General features: G+C 46.3%; 1 protein-coding gene across 3 annotated transcripts in view; it reads right to left on the bottom strand.

Moving 5' to 3' along the window:
• LOC137435359 (uncharacterized) overlaps positions 1–21,990 on the bottom strand; it is a 452,519-nt gene that overhangs the window by 76,247 nt on the left and 354,282 nt on the right. For all 3 annotated transcript variants that reach the window (XM_078784413.1, XM_068129070.2, XM_078784414.1), the window contains exon 3: positions 17,916–18,109. In XM_078784413.1, coding sequence (XP_078640539.1) covers positions 17,916–18,109 — 194 coding nt within the window. The remainder of the gene's footprint in view (positions 1–17,915; positions 18,110–21,990) is intronic.

The following is a 21,990-nucleotide window of genomic DNA, read 5'->3' as shown; positions in this document are numbered from 1 at the left end:
CAAGCACCTCCCTCAAAAACTCTTGCAGAACTGCTTGCCACGGAACTCCTCAACTGAGGTGGGGGCTCCGCGCAACGGGTTATATAGCGCCACACCCTGGAACGTTCGCGAAACTGCTCGATGTTTCTTGGTCACGCCTCTCAAGCCATACCCCGATCTCTGGTTGGTCGTTCGGGGGCTCCACCCTTGATGACGAGGTGGGGCCACGCCATTCTTCTCCGAGTTGGAGCACATGTTGAATGGCGGCGAATGCAGTTGGTAATGGAGGTAATGCAGTTGGAAATGGAGGCAATGCAGTTGGTAAAAGGGCTCTATCTTATTTCATTTGGTGCAGCGCAAGGTCAACTAGTGGAGACACAGCCTTAACTGATACACATAATAAAGAAATAACTATAGAGAGGTTCTATGGTTTTCTACGTTTGTGCGATGGACTAACTAAAGTGCACTTATTTCAATGAACAGCCAATTAAGGGGAAATGTACACGGGGGGTTATTAGGGATTTTAATACTAAATTTGATAAAGTGAAGGTTCTAAAAACCGTAACAATATATATATTTTGTGCGCACGGTGGTGAAGGGTATAAAGGTGGGTGTTTGATTGTTCCACCATGTTTGTTTGGTGCTGTGGATTCTGGATGTGGAGGTGTTGTTGTCGTTGTTGTTGTTCGCACTGGCTGGGGGTGGGGGTATGTACGCATCCAGATGCAGTTGCTGCATGTGGATGTGTAGGTGCCCCTGCTGGCCCAACTTAGCTGACCGTATCGAGGTTGAAGGGCCGAAACGGGATGATGCTGAGGACCTCGACTGAGGTCCCGGTCAGTGCGGCACACTTGTGACCAAGTGTGTTTTGAACTGATATATATATATATATATATATATATATATATATATATATATATATATACAGTGGGACCTCTAAATCCGAATTTAATTCGTTCCAGCGGCAGTTCGGATTGGGAAAAGTTCGGAATTAGAAACTATTTTCCTCATAAGAAATAATGGAAAGTGAATTAATCCGTTCCTGGACCCCAAAAACCCATTATCAAGACACTGTTAACTGCAAATACACATGATTCAAGGTAAAATAAGATGAGTAAATGCCCTAAATATCAAATAATAATAATAATAAAAACAAGAAATAAATGTACTAACATGAAAATAACTGCATTTACCTTAGTGGAGAGTTCTGATGGTGCATGTGGAAGCTGGAGAGGAGGAAGGAGGGAGAGGGTTTTATTGGTTGGAAGGTGAGGCACCTTCCAAGCTAACATCAGATGACTGTGCTTCTGGTGTTTGCTCTCTTTGTCTCTTAACACCACTTGTAGAGGGTTGGGGCTCACTAGGCTTGCTTTCTTTAGAGAACCACCTCTCCAAAGTTGCCTGGTGTTGGTGACTTTTCTTAATTTTTCTGAAGTGGTCAATCACATTGTCACTGAACAAGTTAATGCTCCTGTTAACCACTGCTTTATTAGGGTGCCACTTTTCAACAATGGCCTGTGTTTTAGACCAATGGAAGCACAGTTCTCTAATTTCAGCACTGGAAATATGAACGATGCTCGCGGCAGGAAATATGAACGACGCTAACGCTATGTTGGCGGTTCGGTTATAGAAATACATTCGGAATTAGGGACAAAATTTTCTCGAATTTACGGTTCGGAATTAGAGTAGTTCGAGATGAGGGGCGTTCGGAATTAGGGGTCACTACTGTGTATATATATATATATATATATATACACATACATACATATATATATGTGTGTGTGTGTGTAGAAATGCATATGTATATCTAGACTTACTTATTCCACATGCAAAAATTTGCATTTATGTTTATTTAAATTATACAATGGACTACAAAATGTCAATGTTTCATGATATTTGTTATATTACCGTATTTTCCGGTGTATCAACCGCGGTTTTTTACTGACGGGAAAACCCTAAAAAAGGGGGTGCGGTTGATACACAGTAACAGAAAAATTTGTGCATTGAAAAACTGTCATATCAACGGGACGTAATCTTTATATTACTTTGGGGTTGCGGGGATACATTGATGAATGATCGTCAATTACGTTACTAAGGTAGGTTCAACGCCGATTACTGCTGCCAGTCAAAATACAAGAAAGTTTGAAGTTTGTAATATTTGATTTTTCTATGCGTGTTTGTGAAAATGTGTACTTTCACTAGTCCTCTTTGAATGACAGGTCACGTAGTGAATAGAGTGTGCTAAATAAAGACAGGATTAAGTCACAAAACAAAAGCGTCAACATGGTAAACAGGATGTTTTGCATGGGACATTATGACGTACCTATTGTCTAACCAACGCCGCGGTAAGGCCACATAAAAATAAAAAGTTGTTGAGCGTCCTTTTTTCTCAAAAGTTCGGGTAGGGAGGGAGGTTTTTTTTTTGTTTTTTTTTCCCTACTTTCCATTGAGTTTTGTTGACATGGAAAAATATGAAATAAAGACTCCTTTCTCCTCAAAATGATTTTATTTCTTCATTCATCGGGTTCCATCCTGTGATCCGTGGCCGTGTCTGCAGCCAACACAAATTTGAGAAATGAGCCAAGAGTCTTTGTCACATCAGAAACTTTGCAAGCTGGTGAAACTTTCGTCATGTCAGTTTTACTGGAGCCGGCGAATACTTGGACAAAAGTACCGCGTGTATCGTCAGGCAATGGCTCCCTATCCCCATCATACTTGCCGTCTGAGAACTCTGCATAGAAGTCCGAGATTGTAACATCCAACTGGATATTGCACGCAAACCAGTCCTTCACCGTCTTGGAAGCGCCCTCACGGGCTATTGATGCGATCACAATCGGCATTTCAGCCGATTCTAGCACGAATCAATACAGATTTCAGCGGGAAAAATCTCACACAATAGCCGCCATGAATGGCCAACGTAAAATGGGTGAAGTTGCCCGAGGCACTTGCGACGCTCTGCGCAGCACGCACTGCGCATTCGGTGCAGAACGGCGCCAAATTTGAATGTGAAAAGATCGTTTTTTATGATTTATTTCAAAATAAAAAATAAAAAAAGTTTCGGGTCGGGTGTGTTTCGTAGGGTCGGGCGGGGACGATCAACAACTCTTTTTTTTTATCTGGCCTAACCTATTGAAGTCGGATTTGATGCCGCCGCATGGGCTGGGCGAATGTATAAAACGGAGAGGTCAACGGGGAGTTTCACCATTCGTTTTATCCTGTTCGAGCTATCAAGACCAAGATTCACCATTCGCTTCTATCCTGACCAAGACCAAGCTTCACCATTCGCTTCTATCCTGACCAAGACCACGAGATGGCACCGCGATCATTCACAGCAGCTTCCAAGCTCCGTGCCTGCAGGTTTGCAGAAGAGTTTAGTAATCGGGCGGCCGGCCGACACTTTGGAATCGACGAGTCTGTCATTAGCCGCTGGCGGACTAACAAGCAGACGCTGGAGACGATGCCGAAGAAGAAGAAGGCGATGAGGGGAAAAGCAGCCCAGTGGCCGGCCTTGGAGGAGAGACTGCTAATGTGGGTGAGAGAGAAGCGAGCCGAGATACACGCCATCGCGACACTAGCGTTGCGACTCCAGGCCCGACTCATCGCCAGGGAAACAGGGGTCGATGACTTCATGGCCAGTACGAGTTGGGCATACAGGTTCATGGGTCGTCATGGCCTTTCCATTTGCCGGCGAACCCACATCGCACAGAGTCTCCCTGATGACATAGCAGAGAAGACTGCTAATTTTCAGAAGTTCCTGATCAAGTTCCGCAAGCAGCACGACTATCCCCTAAGCTGCATCGGCAACGCAGATCAGACGCCGCTGACCTTCGATGTGCCTCGAGGGACCACCAGTCCACCATCTCGGCCAAAGGTGACAAGTCGGTGTCCATCACTACAATGGGTCATGAGAAAGATCGTTTTACGGTTATGCTAGCGTGCACCGCTGATGGGGGAAAGCTGCCGCCGTATATCATCTTCAAGAGGAAGATGCTACCAAAGGATAAATTTCCTCCGGGTGTAATCGTTCATGCCCAGGCCAAGGGGTGGATGGACCAAGCGCTGGTAGATGACTGGCTCCGCGTCATGTGGGGGAGACGAGTTGGTGGGCTTTCGCGGCGACGGAGCATGCTCGTCCTCGACGCCTTCCGTTGTCACAAGACAGAGGAGCCCAAGTCAACGCTGAGGGGGCTCAACACTGATCTGGTGATGATCCTGGGTGGCATGACGTCGCTGCTGCAGCCGCCAGCCGTTTCAGTCAACAAGCCGTTCAAAGATGGTCTGCGGCGCTGTTGGTCGGAGTGGATGCTGTCGGGGGACAAGACCTTCACCAAGACTGGGAGGATGAGGAAGGTGGACCTCCCGACGATCTGTAGCTGGATACTGAAGGTCTGGGAGGAGTTGCCGGCAGCCATCATCGAGCGGGCCTTCCTCAAGTGCTGCATATCTAATGCCCTTGATGGCACTCAAGATGACATCATCTGGGAGGATGAAGTGGCAGTGACCAACGATGGAGAAGAGGATAACGACGACGATGATCTCGCCTACCCAGACTCGGATGATGATCTTCGTAATGTCTTCCCTGAAGAAACAGATGATGAGGACTTCTTCGGATTTTAGAGCCTAAACCCAACGGCCCTTTCCGACGATGGAGAAGAGGATAACGACAACGAGGATCTCGCCTACCCCGACTCGGATTGGACTGAAGAAACGGATGACGAGGACTTTTTCGGATTTTAGAGACTAAACCCAACGGCCCTTTTCAGGGCCCCACAATGGCAAGAGCCAAAACCCCACGGCCCTTTTCAGGGCCCCACATTGGCAAGAAAGAATAATTATAATGTTTTTTAAATTCTCTTTCAACTCATTTCATGTATTTTCACTCTTTCTCTGTCTTCAGTTTCTCTTTCCTTTCATCATATTTCGCTTTCCATTTCATTTATTTATTCTCTTCTCTTTTTTTAAATTTTCCGGTTTTTTTTTTTTTCCCCCCGAAAATCTGATTTTTTTAATTTATTTTTTGAAGTCGAAAATCTGGGGTGTGGTTGATACACGGGTGCGGTTAATACACCGGAAAATACGGTATATCACTTTTATCTATCAATATCGTTGAAATGAAGAATTGAAGATCAATTAGCTGTATGTTGAAATATGTTGAAAAAGTCAAAACTTTACATGGGGTGTACTTACTTTTTCACGTGACTGTATTTGCCCATTCTTCTGTACAAAACTGTTCAAGCTCAATGAAGTTGCGTGGGGGGCGTTGATGGACAGCAATCTTCAAGTCATGCCACAGATTTTCGATTTATGTTGGGGCTCTGACTGGGCCACTCGATAACATTTATCTTTTTGTTCCTTAGCCACTCCAGTGTCGCTTTGGCTGTGTGCTTGTCTTTGTCATGATGAAAGGTGAACTTCAGTCGCAATTTCAGCTTTCTTGCAGAGAGCAGCAGGTTTTCCTCTTGGATTTTTCTGTATTTCCCTCCATCCCTTTCTATCCTGACAATTGCTGCCCCAGTCCCTGCTGATGAGAAACATCGCCATAACTTGAGGCTGCCACAACCATGCCTCAGAGTAGGGATGGTGTTCTTTGGGTGATGTGCTGTGTTGGGTTTGCGCCAACCGTAACGTTTTGCATTTCGGCCAAAAAGTTCCATCAGGGTTTCATCAGACCACAAAACGTTTTGCCACATGGCTTCAGAATCTCCAGTGTTTTTTTGCATACCTCAAACAGGACTCAATGTGAGCTTTTTTGAATAATGGCTTCTTTATTCCCACCCTACCATGCAGGCCAGACTTGTGGAGTGCTTGGGATATTGTTGTCACATGCACACTGACCAGTCTTTGCCATAGAGGCCTGTAGCTCTATCAAAGTTGCCATTGGCCTCACGGCCTGATCTAGACAGGGTCTTGGTGGTACCATACGCCTTCCACTTCTTAATGATTGTCTTGATTGTGCTCCAAGGGATATTCAAGGCCTTTGAAATATTTTTTTATACCCATCCCCTGATCTGTACCTTTTGAACGCTCCTTGGTACTCATAGTTGAGTCGTTGCTGTGAAATGCACGACCCAGCAGAGGAAACCTACAGGAACAGCTGATTTTATTCTGAAATAATCAGAATCACTACAATTTAACACAGGTGGAGGCCAATTAACTTGGTGTGCGATTTTGAAGGTGATTGGTTACACCTGAGCTAATTTACAATTGCTTTTATAAGGGGGGTGGACACTTATCCAACCAAGATATTTTCGTTTTGTATTTTTAATGAATATTCTGAAATTTGTAGAATTTGTTTTTCACTTGGAAGTTTTGGGTTACGATGTGTAAATAAAGATAAAAAAAGTCTGATTTACCACAATTTAATTCCAGGCTACAAGGCAACAAAAAGGTGAAAATTTTGAAAGGCGGTGTAGACTTTCTATAGGCACTGTATATATACATTTACACATCGGCACAGTGTATCAAATTGTATATAATAAGACAACAGATGGAGTCTATTACAGCGATTGCTGCACGACGTGAACAAGCCTCAACTGTCACGTGAATGCATTGTCTTCTGTATGGCTATAGCACAACCAGAGAGCTACAATTTGCGATTTGGAATTAAATATCAAAAGAGTCACCTCTCCAACCATAAACATCATCATGCCGTCACCATCACAATGAGCTCACTGTGACCTCAAAGGGGCCCCATAGCGTTTTTTGAATCTTTAATGGCAGGTTCATTATGCCACAGATAGCTTTAATGGCAGGTTCATTATGCCACAGATAGAGGTTCGAGTAGAGCTGTCAACAAGTTTCACCCTGGTTGGAGATTATTAGCAGAACATTTTATAGACAGGTGGCCTTTCCTTATCATCTGACATGGCTTGATCATCGTGTTAGATTATAGATAGCTCGCTCAACTCCCTACATAGCAAGACAACAGACCGAGTCTCATTATAGCAATTACTGCATGGTTTGTGAACAACAAACGTCAACTGCTGTGCGAATGCAATCTTCTTCTATAGCATAATGAACCTGCCTTTCAGGCTTTTAAAATGCTACAAGAGCCTCCTGGGTGTTGCATGGAGCTCATTGTGATGGTGACGTTGTGATAATTAAGGTTGGAGAGGTGACTGTATAAATAGTGTCGGTGTGCTGCCGTAGCAGTTTATTAGCATGGTTTATACTGGGTGATTTGTCATTGCCTTCCCAGCAGGAGTTAGGGCTGGAATTTGGAATTCGGCCATGGTGCCAGTGATATCTCGTCTACTCTTCATGAAGGACAACGTGGGATCTTTAATATCCACCAAATAATGCCAGCAGATGGGTCTCCCAGTTTAACCTCCATCAGAGGGACAGCACACACATTGATGAATACACTTCCTGTGAAATACTAGGATGACAGTGTGTAGCTGGAACTGGATTGAAACTCAGGATAGACAGCTTAGAGGCGAGTATGGGTACCTACAGTGGGGAGAACAAGTATTTGATACACTGCCGATTTTGCAGGTTTTCCCACTTACAAAGCACGACAAGGTCTGTAATTTTTATCATAGGTACACTTCAACTGTGGAAGACGGAATCTAAAACAAAAATCCTGAAAATCACATTGTATGATTTTTAAGTAATTAATTTGCATTTTATTGCATGAAATAAGTATTTGATACATCAGAAAAACAGAACTTAATATTTGGTACAGAAACCTTTGTTTGCAATTACAGAGATCAGACGTTTCCTGTAGTTCTTAACCAGGTTTGCACACACTGCAGCAGGGATTTTGGCCCACTCCTCCATACAGATCTTCACCAGATCCTTCAGGTTTCGGGGCTGTCGCTGCGCAACACAGACTTTCAGCTCCCTCCAAAGATTTTCTATTGGGTTCAGGTCTGGAGACTGGCTAGGCCACTCCAGGACCTTGAGATGCTTCGTACGGAGCCACTCCTTAGTTGCCCTGGCTGTGTGTTTCGGGTCGTTGTCATGCTGGAAGACCCAGCCACGCCCCATCTTCAATGCTCTTATTGAGGGAAGGAGATTGTTGGCCAAGATCTCGCGATACATGGCCCCATCCATCCTCCCCTCAATACGGTGCAGTCGTCCTGTCCCCTTTGCAGAAAAGCATCCCCAAAGAATGATGTTTCCACCTCCATGCTTCACGGTTGGGATGGTGTTCTTGGGGTTGTACTCATCCTTCTTCTTCCTCCAAACACGGCGAGTGGAGTTTAAACCAAAAAGCTCTATTTTGGTCTCATCAGACCACATGACCTTCTCCCATTCCTCCTCTGGATCATCCAGATGGTCATTGGCAAACTTCAGACGGGCCTGGACATGCGCTGGCTTGAGCAGAGGGACCTTGCGTGCGCTGCAGGATTTTAATCCATGACGGCGTAGTGTGTTACTTATGGTTTTCTTTGATACTGTGGTCCCAGCTCTCTTCAGGTCATTGACCAGGTCCTGCCGTGTAGTTCTGGGCTGATCCCTCACCTTTCTCATGATCATTGAGGCTCCACGAGGTGAGATCTTGCATGGAGCCCCAGACCGAGGGAGATTGACTGTCATCTTGAACTTCTTCCATCTATCTATAATTCCAGTAATCTCTGTTTGTACGTTTGTCTGTGACCGCTGTTTCTCGACAACCACGGGTCCGATATACTTTTAACTTGCCAGGTATATTGCTGGGGACCCGAGGATGTGCCTTTTCAAGGTTTCATATTAATCGGACAATTACTTACCGAGCTATGTCCAAAAAACGATTCAACCAATCAGAGAGCAGCGAACTATCGCGTGTGCCGAACGTGGCGGACACACTCTGCCTCGGATGGCACATTTGAGAGCGTATTCATTTATTTCACGTTTGCAAACTATGTTGGCGTTAAACTATGTTTTAAAACTAATAAAAACGAATTTGCGATTCATTCGCTTTCCTGCGCGTTTGTGCACGCGATGGCGATTTCTTTACCAAACTCCGGAAGCCGTTCGCTTTGGACCAAACCATTTCATGTAAATAGAGGGGGGGGATATAATTTTAGATATAGATATAGTACGGGCAATGCCCTAGTTTTCTAATAATTGCGCCAACAGTTGTTGCCTTCTCACCAAGCTGCTTGCCTATTGTCCTGTAGCCCATCCCAGCCTTGTGCAAGTCTACAAATTTGTCCCTGATGTCCTTAGACAGCTCTCTGGTCTTGCCCATTGTGGAGAGGTTGGAGTCTGATTGAGTGTGGACAGGTCTGGAGACGGCTTTGCGGTCGGTCTTTGCGGTCTTTGTGGTCGGAGACGGTCTGGAGACGTCTTTTATGCAGATAACGAGTTCAAACAGGTGCAGTTAATACAGGTAATGAGTGGAGAATGGGAGGGCTTCTTAAAGAAAAAACTAACAGGTCTGTGAGAGCCGGAATTCTTACTGGTTGTTAGGTGATCAAATACTTATTTCATGCAATAAAATGCAAATTAATTACTTAAAAATCATACAATGTGATTTTCAGGATTTTTGTTTTAGATTCCGTCTTCCACAGTTGAAGTGTACCTATGATAAAAATTACAGACCTTTACGTGCTTTGTAAGTGGGAAAACCTGCAAAATCGGCAGTGTATCAAATACTTGTTCTCCCCACTGTATATGCCATCCTGTCAAGTGTGCGTACCTATATGCCAAATATATATAGACTTTAGTAAAGCATTAAGAAGATTGATGTTTAAAATTGAAGGCAAAAAAATTAACTCGAGAGTGCACCATGGCAATGATGGGCCAAATGGCCTCATTTCATTGTTTGAGGTCAGTTTCTTGATAACGCTCTAGAAAAGTTCATATAAAGGGGCGCCCTACATCTGGGAAATAAAATACAGTTACTTCTTCATGCAGCTGTAGGAATCAAATTGGCGTCCATTTATATGAACTTTTCCAGAGCATTACTTGGTTCCTCCTAAGAACACAAGGGTAGTCCAGCATGCGCACAAGATTTTTTGATTGTCCCTTCTTTTCTATTGTTTGGCATTTTCTACAAGCTATGGAATGTCCATTCGTTTCTATCGTTTGCCACATGGCACACACCACATAAAGGCACCTTTTATATGCCCCTGGCATTTTCCCCAAGAATTACAATGCAACCATGATCACTCCAACCAACATATGCAATCCTCGTTTCCTCTGCATGAGATGCAATCAATTGTTTCCTCAAAACGGTACCTTTATTTAGTGATAGAAGATGCATTGTTCAATCTTCAAATGTACACCACAGGCCTATGAAGCCAAAGAGCGATGTGGAGACAAATAAATTGGCGGTGATTCCTGGCCCACTGGCGTCGCCAATGGGTAGTGATTGTGATGCAGGGGGGAGGAGGATGAGGGAGGGCATGGCCTGTAGAATGGGAGTCGCTTATGACCCATAGACATGAACTTAGTTTTATATGTATATAATATGTTTAATGTCTTAAATATAAAAGATAATAAATAAATAACTAAATTTCTCCTCACCCCTCCCCCCCCCCCCCCCCTCCTTCTCCATCTTGCCGATTTCACCTTTCCATCGCCTCTCTGTTTGTGAAGTATTCACCATACTCCTTCACAATCTCTTTCAACCTCTCATTTTACTCAAATATGCTTTCAACTAACCTTCAAAATATAAAAATTAAAAGGAGTGCCTCCTCCCGTACTAACCAAGTGCTCCATGTTCCTTCGATCTCTGCTCCACCTGCCTTGTTAATCTCCTTTTCTGTTCATTTTTTTTTCCTACCTTTGAACCTGTCCACAATCTTCATCCTCACTGCCACCTCGCCCCCATTTCGGTGAATACCCAGACCTTCTTCACACTTTTGTTTTAAAACGTTTAAACTTCCTTCTCCTGTGTTGTATTCTCTCTTCTATTACAACTCACTCTTCTTCCTTTTCAAAAGACTGTTTTCAAATCGCTCTTTCGATCATTCCGATTCTAAAAATTCAATCTCTTACAGCTCCTCCTTTCTCCAATCTCTTAACTTGCCTTTACATCACCCTTCCTCTAACGTTTTCAAATGCATCTCTGACTTGAAAATCTCAAGAACCCCAGCTTGCAATGGATATTCGTATTTCATTAATCATTAATCATTCCTTTTGTACATCTTCAGTGTCAATCCCTTCCCTATCTGTTCCCTCCTCTATGTGTACTTGCCCCTATCCTACCAATCCCATCTCATACCAGCAACCCACTCCATCTCCCCTCCCTCTACTCCTTCCTACCTCCATTCCATCATTACCTTCCCCCTATCCCTCCCTTTCAAAACTCCGCCCTCACTCCTCCCCTTCAAAACTCCCCCCCCCCCCCTCACCCTTCCCTTTCTAACATCCCATCACTCCTCCCCTTCAAACCATCCCACTCACTGCTCCCCTTCAAAACTCCCCCCTCACCCCTTCCCTTCAAATCTCCCCTCTCACTCCTCCTCCTCAAAGTTGCCTCAACTTATCCACAAAGCTGCTTCCTCCCCTTTTCCTCTTCCTATCTCTTCCAACTCATTCCTCCATTTCCTACAATCTTCGATTTCCCTTTCCGCCACCCCTTCATATTACCCCGAACCGTGCCTCATCCCATCAACACCTTTTGTCCTCCTTCCCATCCTGCCCTCTCTCCTTGCTCTTCTGCAATATCTGACACACAGTCAACAGCTCTCCCTACCACCCCTCTTCTCCCCCATTTCACCCTCCCCTCACCTCTCCTGTACCCGACTCTACCTCTTCCTTAATGGTATGGACCTCAAACATCTGGGGCCTTCGTTCAAATCTGACATCTCTCCATACAGGTTGCTTCTGACAAACCAGACTTCATCTCCTTAACAGAAACATTCCTCCTTCAAGACATCTCTGACTGCTTAGTATCTCGCCCTGATTACTCCCTCCTCTGGTATGATAGAACTGAGCCTCGTCCTAGTGGCGGAGTTGCTCTTTTTATCAAAAGATCTATTCCTCACTCTCCCTGCACTGCCCTCACTCCACCACACCCCAAGGAGTACCTCTGGCTAGGGCTTCCCTTCTGCTCCCACATTTTGTTTACAAGTGTATTGTACCATCCTCCAAACAGTGATGACTTCATTTATATCTTGCTCTCCAACAACATGGACCAACTTATATCCACTCATCCGAACGCTGTCTCTGTCTCTGTATCTGTCTCTGTATCTGTCTCTGTCTCTGTCTCTGTCTCTGTCTCTGTATCTGTATCTCTCTCTCTCCCCCTCTCCCTCTCCCTCTCACACACGTGGCGATTTAAATTGTCGACTGGGTGTGGGTACCTCTCGCAACTCCCATGGCACCTCAGCAAAGGACTTCTGCCACTCATTGGGAATGACACAATCTGTCAATTTCCCGATCCAGATCTTAGTCAACGGAACATCCTCTCTTCTGGACTTGGTTATGACTAACTTCCCTGAAAATGTCAGCTGCTCTTCTTCTGCTACAATTGGTTCATCTGATCATGTGCTTGTTAAAGTGGACATCTCTCTGGCTGTTCTCAGGGAGCCTCCTTAGCACCGACGACTCTGGCATTTCACTCAAGCCGACTGGCATGGTCTTCAAGCAGCCATCAATCATCTGGACTGGTCTCCCATTTCGACTGTCTCTGACATCAACTCATACTGGGAATCCTTCAAAAGAATTTGCTCTCTCATGCACAGATTTATCCCATCTCATCTTCAGTTGTCATACCCTTCCTCCCATCCATGGTACACTGAAGTGTTGTGAGGCAGTTGCCCTGAAACAACTTGCCTTAGCCTCATGGAAGGCAAATCAAACTGAAGGTAATCTCAGTTCCTTCCACAAAGCTCGGAACAAGTGTGTGTCAACAGGAAACAATACCTCTCTAATCTCAAGACTGAAATCGCAAACCTGTCTCACACTCCTCCAAATCCTGGTGGCATCTGGTCAAATCTGTTTCTGGTGTTTGTTCCCCCTCCATTCCCTCCCTTACCACAAATGACTACACAGCTGGCACTGCCCATGAAAAGGCTGAATGCATCGACTCTGTGTTTGCTTCAAAATCTTGTGTCCCTAACCCATCGGTGTACCCACCTTACCCAGTCGTACCCAGTCATACCCAGCTGCTCCTAGACTCTGCTCTCTCCCGACAAAGTGGAGAAGTTTCCGTCAAACATCGCCTCCGATTCTGCAACTGGACCAGGCGTTATCAGCCCGCGGGTCCAAAAATCCTGCTCTGCCGCTCTATCACACCCTATCGCTGTTCTATTCACACTCTCTTTTGCTCAAGGTCATTTGCCATCTGCTTGGAAAACAGCCAACATTACCACTTTACATAACAAAGGTGCAAAAACAGATCCTTGCAACTACAGACCAATCAGCCTGCTCCCAATCATTAGCAAGGTCAGGGAATCAATCATTGCTTCTGATATTAAATCCTTCCTCTTCTCTAATGGCTTGATCTCTGATAATAATCAATTTGGTTTCAGACCAGATCACTCTACTCTGGACATGCTGCTTCTACTGTCTCAACAATGGATGGAGGATTGGAGGTCCTAAATGCCAGACAAGAAATCAGAGCAGTCTCCCTGGAAATATCTTGTGCCTTCGACAATGTCATGCTGCCCACTCTGCTCACCCAACTCTCCTCTTATGGTATACAGGTAAATCTCCACTCATGGTTCGCAGACTCTCTCCTGTTGTAGTCAAAGTGTGGCTCTAAATGGAATGATCTCATCTCGGCTTCCTGTCAAGGCTGGAGTTCCTCAAGGCAGTGTTATGGGCCCTGTGATTCTGAGGGCCTTTCACTCTCTCACCGCAGGCAGGTTGGCAGTCTTTCTATCTTCTACAGACTCCTCTCCGGCCATGCTCCCTCTGCTCTGGCTGTGCTCTGTTCCCCAAATATTTCTGCAGGCTGCACAACATCTGCCAGCAACCCTCTTCTGGTGAAATTGCCAAAATCAGGACTCACTGCTCACCTTCACTCTTTCCTTCCTCTTTTTTTCCCACCTCTTGAAACTCCCACACTCTTTTCAATCCATCGCCTCCCTCAAGGTATTCAAAACAGCTGTTCACAAACATCTCATATCTTCTCCCATCCAAAACCATGACCTTTACGACCCCCATTAATCCAACCCAAACCCACCTCCTTCAAATTCCCTATTTTCTTTCCTGAAAGTCCCCGTAGTGTCCTTCTTATTTACCCCGTGTACCCGCCCCTGCCCTCTCTTTTTCACAGATCTCCCGATGTCCTTGTTGCATATTGTTGTTGTGCTTCTCTCTTTCTCCCCCTCTTATCTACCGCTCCCTTTATTTTATGTTCTACCAGCAGAAGTACCCGGCATTGCTGGGCGGGGGAGGGTAGGAGGAGGGGGTGGGAGGGGGGAGGGGAATGGGGGAGGGGGAGGGAGGAGGGGGAGGGGGGAGGGGAGGGAGGAGGGGGAGGGGGGACCCGGCAGAAGTACCCGGCATTTCTGGGTGGGGGAGGGGAGGGGAGGGGAGGGGAGAAGGGTGGGGGAGGGGAGGGGGGAGGGGAGAAGGGTGGGGGAGGGGAGAAGGGTGGGGGAGGGGAGGGGGAAAAGGGAGGGGGAGGGGAGAAGGGGAGGGGGTAGGGTGGAGGGGGTAGGGTGGAGGGGGAAGGGAGGGGGGAGGGGGAAGGGGGAGGGGGGAGGGGGAAGGGGGAGGGGGGAGGGGGAGGGGGAAGGGAGGGGGAGGGGGAGGGGGAAAGGGAGGAGGGGGAAAAGGGAGGGGGAGGGGGAGGGGAGGGGGAAAGGGAGGGGGAGGGGGAGGGGGGAGGGGGAAAAGGGAGGGGGAGGGGGGAGGGGGAAAAGGGAGGGGAGGGGAGGGGGGAAAAGGGAGGGGAGGGGGAAAAGGGAGGGGAGGGGAGGGGGAAAAGGGAGGGGAGGGGAGGGGGAAAAGGGAGGGGAGGGGAGGGGGAAAAGGGAGGGGGAGGGGGAGGGGGAAAAGGGAGGGGGAGGGGGGAGGGGGAAAAGGGAGGGGGAGGGGGGAGGGGGAAAAGGGAGGGGGAGGGGGGAGGGGGAAAAGGGAGGGGGAGGGGGGAGGGGGAAAAGGGAGGGGGAGGGGGAAAAGGGAGGGGGAGGGGGAAAAGGGAGGGGGAGGGGGGAGGGGGAAAAGGGAGGGGGAGGGGGAGGGGGAAAAGGAGGGGGAGGGGGAGGGGGAAAATGGAGGGGGAGGGGAGGGGGAAAAGGGAGGGGGAGGGGGAGGGGGAAAAGGGAGGGGGAGGGGGGAGGGGGAAAAGGGAGGGGGAGGGGGAGGGGGAAAAGGGAGGGGGAGGGGGAGGGGGAAAAGGGAGGGGGAGGGGAAAAGGGAGGGGGGGAAATGGAGGGGGAGGGGGGAGGGGAGAATGGGAGGGGTAGGGTGGAGGGGGTAGGGTGGAGGGGGAAGGGTGGAGGGGGAAGGGAAGGGGGGACGGAGGGGGGGAGGAGGAAGGGAAAGGGGGACGGAGGGGGGAGGGGGAAGGGGGAGGGAAGGGGATGGCCAGTCAACAATGACGTTGCAGTTCTCATGGTCGGAGAGCAGCACAACAATCGGACATAGTCCTGCATATTCGCAACAGCACGAAGCGGATTTTGGAGACTCACCGATCCTGTGACGTCCTCCAGTACCGGCGTTGCCGGGCGGGGGAAGGGAGACCCGTACATTCCCAAACCGTACATTCGCCCTCTCGACTCAAGCTCACTCGGACAAAAGCCTCGCACAAATTACACCGTGAAGGCCCAATGGTCATGTCTATGCCACAAATCACGGGCGCACTGAATTGAAAATATATAGAACGCTCATACTCCGTGAAAAGTGAAGCCGCCGTGTCGCCATCTTGGTCAGCACGACTCGACCAACTCGCTTCGCGGATCTCGCTTTGTGCGGCAATAAACTGCTCCATTCGGTTACGGAAGGGTTGTGGAAAGACGTTTCACAGCTGTTTCAAAGACATTTAATTCATATCGCACAAAATCGATACAAAACACGATCGCATAAAAGGTGAAAAAACGTGTGACGTGTGACGGGATGGAACATCACGTGATCGCTCTGAGCGAATCAGTCTGGCGGCGGGAATGGAACATCACGTGATCGCTCTGAGCGAATCAGCGAGCTGCTCTGGAACCGGCTGAGATTAGCAGGTACTTCGCTGAAATGCGCTGAGGTAAATATGAATAAAAAATATGGATCATCAAATATTTTGAGTTCGGCCATGTTCATCCCAGGCGCAATGGCCATGTCTATGCCAAATATCAAGCACGTAAGCCTCTCCGTTTAGGAGTCTATCGGTGACATTACACACACACACACACACACACACACACACACACACACACACACACACACACACACACACACACACACACACAGTGTTTTATATATATAGATGTGTTAGCTCTTATACAAGCATCGATTAAGTATGCAAAAAAAAGGTAGGCTCCACCAATCCACCATCAGGCAGGTATTGTACAAATGGAGAAAGTTGAACACCATTGTTACTCTTTCCAGGAGCGGTCGTCCAATGAAAATCACTCCAACAGCAAGGCATACAATAATCCAGGAGGTCACAAAGATCCCAAGGGTAACATCTGAGGATCTGCAGGCCTCTCTTGCATTGGCTAATGTCAGTGTTCATGAGTCCACCAACAGGAAAACACTGAACAAGAATAGTGTGCATAGGAGGATAGCAAGGATGGAATCACTGCTCTCCAAGAAGAACATTGTCGCCCGTCTGAACTTTGCAAAAGACAACATGGATGATGCTATTGGAAGAATTCTCTGTGGACAGAAGAGTCGAAAGTGGACCTTTTTGGCTTAAATGAGAAACATTATGTTTGGCGAAAACCAAACACTGCATTCCAACACAAGAACCTCATCCCAATCATGAAACATGGTGGTGGGAGTATCATGGTTTGTGGCTGCTTTTATGCCTCAGGACCCGGACGGCTTGCGATGAATTGTCGAGATTGATGGAACCATGAATTGTCGAGTGTACCAGAAAATTATACAGGAGATGTCAGGGCATCCGTCCGTGAGCTGATGCTGAACAGAAAGTGGGTCATGCAGCAAGACAAGGATCCTAAACACACACATATATCTACAACAGAATGACTGAATCAGAATCAGATTTTGCGTTTTGGAATGGCCAAATCAAAGTCCAGACCTCAACCCAATTGAAATGTTGTGGCAGAACCTGAAGTGAGCAGTTCATGCAAGAAAGCCCACAAATATCTCCGCATTGAAGTCGTTCTGTAAGGAGGAATGGGCCAACATTCCTCCAAGCCCATGTGCAGGATTTATCAAGAGTTACAGAAAATATTTGGTTTAAATTATTGCTGCTCAAGAGATGCCACCAGTTACTGAATATAAGGGTTCACGTACGCTTTCCGACAAATAAATTGAATATTGGATCATTTTGCTCAATAAATAAATTAAAAAGTATATTTTTATGTGCTATTTGTTTCATCAGGTTCTCTTTATCATCAGGACTTAGTAGGACATCAGGACATCAGGACATCATAGGTCTTAGATGAAGATCTGATCACATTTTAAGTCAAATTTATGCAGAAATACAGAAAAGGGTTCACAAACTTATTCTCAGCACTATATGTATGTGCTGAGAATAAATATATATGTGCATGTATATGTATATTATATGTATATTACATGTGCCCCTTCTGCATCATGGACCAAATTATTAAAGGTAATCATTACAATTGAATTCTCCTGACTGAGTGAGGACTTTCTGCATTTGGTGAGATACAAAATGAAGTTCAGAAACATGTCCATTTAACTTTTAAAATCTCTGATTCTGCCTCTAGGACAGGATGATTATCGAGTTGAACCAATACTTTAATTGAGTACAACCTTCAGCATTTCATACAATTTTCAAAACCCTCTATCCCTTAAAACTCCTTTATGACACAGCAGATATGAATGATTGTAATGTATACAAATGGAGCTAAACAAACCCACCATTCCAGTTTCAGAAACTGTCATTGCCATTTTGGATTATTTACCTCTTCTGGTCCCCGGTCCAGGCGAGAGCACACGAGCTTATCCACCAACTGTTGTGTCTCCTCTGGCTCCAGCTCATCCATATCACAAGTCGGTGAGCGCTCCAAGTTTGAATGCACCAGATGCATGATTTTATCACGGCAAGCCTCAAACACTGTGGAACCCATGCACTCACAGAGTGCTCCAAGAACTTCACCTGGAACATAGAGTTAAGTGCAAATAAAGTTATAGTGGCAAATTGAAGTGCTCGATTAAACAGATTATGGGAAAACTTAATTTTTCTTTTTTTATGCCTTTGCCGAAGAAGTCGCCGGAGGCATTATGTTTTCGGGTTGTCCATCCGTTCGTACGGGCTAAACCTCGTTTTTCTCAGCAACCATGTCCGATTGAGACTACACTTTCGGGGTAGGAGTGACACCCATGCAGAATATTTTTTATGATAATTGTGACATCATATGTCACGTGATATGGCAACCATCTTGCATTAAAAGCAAATAATTAAAAATTATTTCTCGGAAACCGCTGAATGGAAAAAATTGAAACTTGACACATTGTCAAGTACTCCCAATGCGGAAGAAAAGCATGATAATGATGACATCATAGGTGAAGTGGTATACCAGCCAAAAATGTTTTAATCGAATTCCTTATCCTAAAAATCTGAAATTGCATGCACATGATCTATGACCCATTTGTATTGAAATATTAAATTTATGACATCATAGGTCACATAGTTTGGCAGGCATTTTGGATTTAACCTAAAACCATTAAAAAAAACATCTCCCAAACCACCAAATAAATTGACTCGAAACTTTACATTGTTTTTTTTACAGTCATTGACGAGGCATGGCGATTAAAAGATTATCACAAAAACATAATTGGTCACATGGTATGGCAGCCATATTGGATTGAAGGAAAATATTAAAGAACTAGTGGGATCACCCTTGGGAATCCCACGGGCATGGACGTGTGTGACATTTGGACATCTTAATTTAGTTGCTGCACATTCAGTTTTACAAAATGGTTACTGGCAATTAATCAGATGCACAAATGATGTAATCTACACAATGTATTTACTTCTGATAACATGCGAATGCATGTGCGTGCACATGGGAGTAGTACTTGTCGTCTCCGTAGTAGTACTCGACCTCGTCATGTCCGTAGTCATACTCGTCATCATTGTCTCCTTAGTCGTACTCCTCGTCGTCGTCTCCGTAGTCATACTTGTCGTCATCGTCTCCGTAGTCGTACTCGTCGTCGTCATCGTCTCCATAGTCGTACTCATCGTCATCGTCTCCGTAGTCGTACTCATCGATGTCATATCCGTAGTAGTAATCGACGTCATCGTCATGGTCATACACGTCATCGACATCATCTTTGTAGTAGTACTCATCGTCATCGTTGTCGCGTCATCTCCGTAGTGGTACTCGCCGTCATCGCTGTAGTGGTACTCGTCTCCGTCTGTCGTGATACTCGTCATAGCATGAAGATGAAAAAGAAGAGATACAAGTTCCTTCATAAGAAACTTCAACACAAGAGGAGGCCACTTAGTCCATCATGCCTGTGCAATCATTGCTCACCTATGGTTGTTTGGCGATGGTTACCCTACACTTTTTAAATGCTGAGTGTCAAGCAAGGAATCAGCACATACCATTTTTGAAGTTATTGGTATGACTTGGGCGGGGTCAGCCTTGAACAAACGTCCTCCCAGACTCAGAGTGGGCACTCTAACCATTACACCACCGAATCTGGTTAAATGATGTATCGCCATCCGAAACTGACTTACCTGGATGGGTGGCCAATTTATAGAGGCTATTGACTTGGATCATTTTCAGACATGTATGCAAATTCTGTGAGAGACCTGATGTGGCAGCGTGGACAGTTAAACGTCCAAAGCGTCTGTCTCATCACGTGACGAGATATATATTGTTATGTCGGGATGTGGGGGGGTAGAGGAATATCTAGAGCCAGGTAGATCTGCATAGGGTAGGTGCTCGACTGTCGTGATAGTGAATCTACCTGTAATAAGTTCTGTGTGTAGCCCCAATGTCGGATTAAGCTTGTATCCTTGTCCCTGCCGCGAGGGGGCGGGGCATGCTAATTAGTACAGGGATTATGGGTAAAATTCCCTCGTTTGTCGTTCCCTCTGTCGCCAATCCAGTGTCCATTATGGCAACGCACTCATATAGACACTTAGATAGGTCCCTTAGTGCACACATTAATTAATTCCCCTCCACCACAATGACTTTGGAAGAGAACAGGCAGGAAGCCAGATCGGGGCACCGCCACATGGGGCCGCAACCAGCCACACCACCAGCTGGCTAGCAACGAGTATCGTGTAAGGCAAGCAATAGCCACACCCAGGGAATGTGTGATTGGTTGGTGGAAGGGAGCGGCACACTGATTGGCCACCGACCGGTGACACCTCGGCCAATCAGTGTGGAGGGCGCAAACATTCGGCCAATCAGGGTGGAAGGCGCCGAACACTACTTAGAAGTGGGTCGTTCATTAGAGGAAGAGTGCCGGTGACGTCAGAAGGCGGGAAAGACCGGAACGAAGGGCAGAACGGAATGACGGGAGACCACGGGGAACAAAACGTCTAGCTCGTGGGCATTTTGGCCCTTCATATTGAGTTCGTGCTGGTTCTGCGTGGGTGCTTGTGCTTCGCGTGTTCGGTGATCGGCTTCGCTGGTGCTTGTTCCCTGCATTCTTACCTGGTTCTCCCCTGGTGGTCGTTCGTTCTTCTTCCCTGCGTTCTTCCCTGGTGGTCGTTGGCGTCTTCCCTGAGTCTTTGTGGTGTTCTTGTCGTGGTGCTTGGAGCGGTGCTTGGAGCTTGGCGCGAGGCGTGGTACTACGATCGGACGGGACCTCGCGTGCGACTGACGCCATGGGCGTGGGCGAGGCGGACGGAGGCCTGCTTCGCGCCAACATCGGAGCCGGACGGAGCCTGACCGACATCACACATACAGACAGATAAGCTCACACCCACAGACGCACATAACGAACGTTTTATTTTGTCGATTCCTCCTTTGTCTTGTATTTGAAATCTGTGTGGGGACGTCCCAATCTGTGTGGTAGCATTTGGTTTTATCACCGCATTTTCCTGTCCCGATATTTATTAAATAAACCCTTGTATTATTTTATTTTCCATTCAAAATCCTGTGTTCGTTTTGAGTTCATTTCCTCCAGGATCGGAGCTGCCGTCAGATCACTACAGGTAAGCGCTTTTCACTTCTTCCTCTTCCTTCTTCCTTCCCGTGATTTTATAGTCGAATCCGCATTGATCGTCGCCTCAGTTAAAGTCCGATCGGTCATCCGCGATCCTACGGTATGAACCGAGGGATTCGCGCGACAATATTAACCCTTTCTAGCCACTAGGTTATAACACCATCTCAAAACGGTGCACAAATACACAAGACGAGTTATCCTTTTCCACATGTCCTTAATATAAGGTTTGTTAAGACAGTATGCATCAGCGCCGGGACCTTTCGTCTTGGGATATGGCCAAGCGGTCTCTTATTGCACTGCGTTCAATAAATTATGCAACTTTACTGTTCCCCAATGATAGTTCAATTGGGCCGAAGTAGATGGCAAAAGTACACAAAAGGCAAAAGCAGATGGCTCAAACATGTTTTCTTTCCTTTCAAAGGGTTTATTTTGTTTAGAGGAAGAGGTTAGACAGGACACTAAAAATAAATGGTAAGAACCAAATTAATCAAAACGACACAAAGAGGAAAATGGGAATATGCAAACTTGTAGGCAATGATGAAGAATAAAGCTTAAAACCTAACCAACTAGTTGTCACAGATCACACTCATACACCAATATAATAAAGCAGGCAAGACTTCCGTTTTATACAATGTGCAGGGTGGATGCAGGACTAAATGCAACTTGCTTTGGAAACCAGGTGAGAGATGAGAGCCAGTGATGAAGTTGGTGCAAAGATGAAATAAAACTGCCACAAGCAACGCCAGCGGCGAGTAGCAACCAATATGCCAAAAGCCAAACAGATCACGATGAAAATCAGCCATGAGGAAGGCCAACGCCAATCAACCCCTCCACAAGGCCTCGTGACCCCCT

Source organism: Myxine glutinosa, chromosome 9 (genome assembly GCF_964187855.1).
Source record: "Myxine glutinosa chromosome 9, kmMyxGlut1.1, whole genome shotgun sequence".
Lineage (NCBI taxonomy): Eukaryota > Metazoa > Chordata > Myxini > Myxiniformes > Myxinidae > Myxine > Myxine glutinosa.
This window is presented reverse-complemented; position numbering and strand designations above follow the sequence as displayed.